General features: G+C 54.8%; 1 protein-coding gene across 1 annotated transcript in view; it reads right to left on the bottom strand.

The window, feature by feature from the left end:
• PTSG_05343 (uncharacterized protein) overlaps positions 1–3,302 on the bottom strand; it is a gene marked incomplete at both ends in the record, with an annotated part of 7,645 nt that overhangs the window by 144 nt on the left and 4,199 nt on the right. The window contains 8 exons of the mRNA XM_004993859.1: positions 353–553; positions 698–782; positions 1,063–1,541; positions 1,788–1,859; positions 2,061–2,128; positions 2,384–2,442; positions 2,641–2,768; positions 3,038–3,215. Of these exons, the coding sequence (XP_004993916.1) occupies positions 353–553; positions 698–782; positions 1,063–1,541; positions 1,788–1,859; positions 2,061–2,128; positions 2,384–2,442; positions 2,641–2,768; positions 3,038–3,215 (1,270 nt within the window). The remainder of the gene's footprint in view (positions 1–352; positions 554–697; positions 783–1,062; positions 1,542–1,787; positions 1,860–2,060; positions 2,129–2,383; positions 2,443–2,640; positions 2,769–3,037; positions 3,216–3,302) is intronic.

The raw sequence follows: 3,302 nt of genomic DNA on the forward strand, positions 1-3,302 counted from the left end.
AGACAAGAAGAAGGAGGAGGGAAGGGGAAAGGCGTTGAGTTTGGAGAGCGGGAAGGGACATGTGTGGGGATGTGTTGGGGGACGAATACACACAAGCGTGTGTGGTGTGGAGACAAAGGGAGGGGCGTATGAGAAGGCGGCGCAGTCGGCAAAACAAAACAAAAAACCAACAGATTGATAAACACATACACGCACACACTCTCACACACACACACATGCAAACACACACACACATACAAACACACACATACACATGCAAACACACACATACACATGCGAACACACACACATGCAAACATACACACATACACATGCAAACACACACACACACACAGGTGCATGGCCACCGCACCTTGCCGTTTGGTGCGTAGACCTTGTTGTCGCCGAGAATGAGTGTGATGGTGTCGGGTGTCACGCCGTCGCAGTTGTCGATGTTCAGATACACACCGCCCTCGTCAGCGAGGATGCACGTGCAGTTCGAGTAGCCCTCGCTCCACTGCCGCCCAAGCTTTGGATCCGGCAGCGGCACAGACAGACACCGCGGGCCGTACACCTGCAGGCAGTCGCAGAGGCCACAGATGTACGTGACAAGCGTGAACAATGGCACAACGACGACGCGCCTGCACACACACACACACATACACACACCCTGACAACGTTCAGACGCACATGTACACATATGCACGCGCGTGCACACCTGAGGGTATGCGTTGATGTTGTGTTCGGAGCGCTTGTTGTGGCCGTTGAAGTCGGACTTGTGTCCGCCATACACGAAGAAGTTGCTGGCAACGAGGAGGGATGAGGGTGAATGATTGAGATGTGGTGCTCATGCAAAGCAAATCTTAATCTGAACGTATACACACACTCACGTACAGACACACATACACACACACATACAGACACACATACAGACACACATACAGACACACATACACACACACATACACACAAACACACGCACACACATGCACACACACACATACACATATTTGCACAAGCGTCCACATCACACCCCCCTCTCCCCCGTTGCCAATCACTCCCCCCTTCCCCATTGCTTGAGACCTGGTGACGAGGTAGAAGCTGCTGCCATCGTCGGTGTCAAAGCAGCCGCCATCAGCGCCGTAGTTGGCAACAACAAAGTTGCTGCCAATCGTCGTGTATGCCGGCACCAGGGACGCCTCGCCCGTGTTGACGCGCGTGAGAAACGGCTGGCGGTCCCACGAGTTGATGGGCCCGTGGTCGGAACTCTCGCGACACGAGTTGAACAGCAGGTTGTCCTCAACGACGTTCGCTCCGCCCATTCCGTCGTTGAAGTTGATGAGAGCGCGCGGGCCGTTGAAGAAGATGTTGCCGCTGAGCGTGGTCTGCGCCGTCTTGCCCTGGAACCACGCGCTGCTCTGCTTCTCATACAGGCCCATCTCGTGCACGAAGTTGTTGGCGATGGTGGACAGGCGTGGCTGCGCGCCCCCTGTGGCGTCAATCCGATCAGTGTACCCCCACGCAGCAATCGCAGAATCGCCGTTCAGCACAATCTCATTGTCCTGCAGGCGCGTATTGTGCGCGCGTGTTCAATGTGTGGATGTGTGTGCACATGTGTGTATGTGTGTGCATGTGTGTACATGAGAGTGTGGGTGTATGTGTGTGCATGAGAGAGTGTGTGAATGCCCGAGTGCATGCCCGTTTGTCAACGAGGACCTCACGTACAGTTACCCAACACCACCGCCATCAATCATCATCAGCACCGTCATAGCCATCAATCACCACCATCGGGGCTGCAACCACCTCACCCGAATGGTGGCGAATCGGTTGTATCCGGAGAGCATCAGCGCAATCCCGTCGTTCCGCGTAAAGTTGCACCCCTGACACCCATGATGGCAGTTGGAATGGTGGCAGTGGTGGTGGTGGTGGTGGTGATGAAGATGATGCCGGGACTAAAGTGTGATTCATTATTTGACCGTTCAACAAAAGAGCAGAGAGCCGGACGGAGAATGAGACACTCCCGTGTGCGCATGTGTGCGTGTGCGTATGGCGAGGCGTGGATGCATTCGTGCTGTTCGCACCTGCACCAACGCGTGTTCTGTCCCCTCGAGAAAGACGAGCGCTGTGCGCTGCAGACCCCAGTCGCCGCCTGATTGCACGACATTTGTGTGTGTGTGTGTGTGTGTGTGTGTGTGTGTGTGTGTGTGTGTGTGTGTGTGTGTGTGTGTGTGATGGGGGGCGAGAAAGCAGCAGTGAGAGGTGGAAGGACAATTTAGAGTTGAAGACCACCAAGTACGAGTGATGTGGGGTGCAGGTGCAAAGGCACATACACTTATGCATACACAAAATCAACCAATCAACCAAATATCAAACTTGGAGCAAGCGCATGCGGGTTGAATGAAACCTGATGGCATGCCGTGTGGATCCATGTACGTGAGCGCGCCATCACGGAAGTGGAGACCCCTGAGTGCGATCATTGGGACAGACGATCGACCAACGATGAGCACGTGACAATGATTGTACCGTTGGCGACATTGCTTGAATAGCTGATACATCATGTAGAACACACCCAAGCACACACACACACATGGTCATACAAACACACGCACATGGCCATACATACACACACATGGTCATACATACACATACACACATGCACACCTGATGGTGAGGTTGGTGATTGGATCGGCTTGGGCGGCGACGGCAGAGATGAGGACCTTCAAGTTCGTCGCCTCCACGCCAGAGGCGGGCGGGGGCGTGCCCACGCTGCCGTTGTAGTACAGATACAGCTGGCACACAGGATGGATGTGTGTGTGTGTGTGTGTGTGTGTGTGTGTGTGTGTGCGTGCGTGTGTGTGCGTGCGTGTTGGGGGGGGGGGGGAGGTGGTACATTTGCACGTGAGCACACATGCCAACGAGTGCATGCATGTGGGCATGACAGGAACAATGATATGCACGCGCCTTTGCAACCTCTACTCCGTATCACCACCATCATAACAATAGCACAACACCTCCACCACCACCACCACCTCCACCACCACCCTGCCGTGTGACCCACCGCGCCCTTGCGTGCATCGTAGTAGTATTCGTTTGGCGCGTCAAGTTCCTCAAACACGTTCTCAATGAACCACTCCGCGCCGCTGTCGCTGCCGCGCGCGCCCTGGAATCCGCCCCTCGTCCACGTGAAGCTCTCGTTCTGCGGATGAAAACCGTCCACCTCAAACATCCACGACGCCCTGGTAGTGTGTGTGTGTGTGTGTGTGTGTGTGTGTGTGTGTGTGTGTGTGTGTGTGTGTGTGTGTGTGTGTGTGTGTGTGTGTAGT

The sequence above is a fragment of the Salpingoeca rosetta genome, assembly GCF_000188695.1.
Source record: "Salpingoeca rosetta unplaced genomic scaffold supercont1.12, whole genome shotgun sequence".
In the NCBI taxonomy this organism is placed as follows: Eukaryota; class Choanoflagellata; order Craspedida; family Salpingoecidae; genus Salpingoeca; species Salpingoeca rosetta.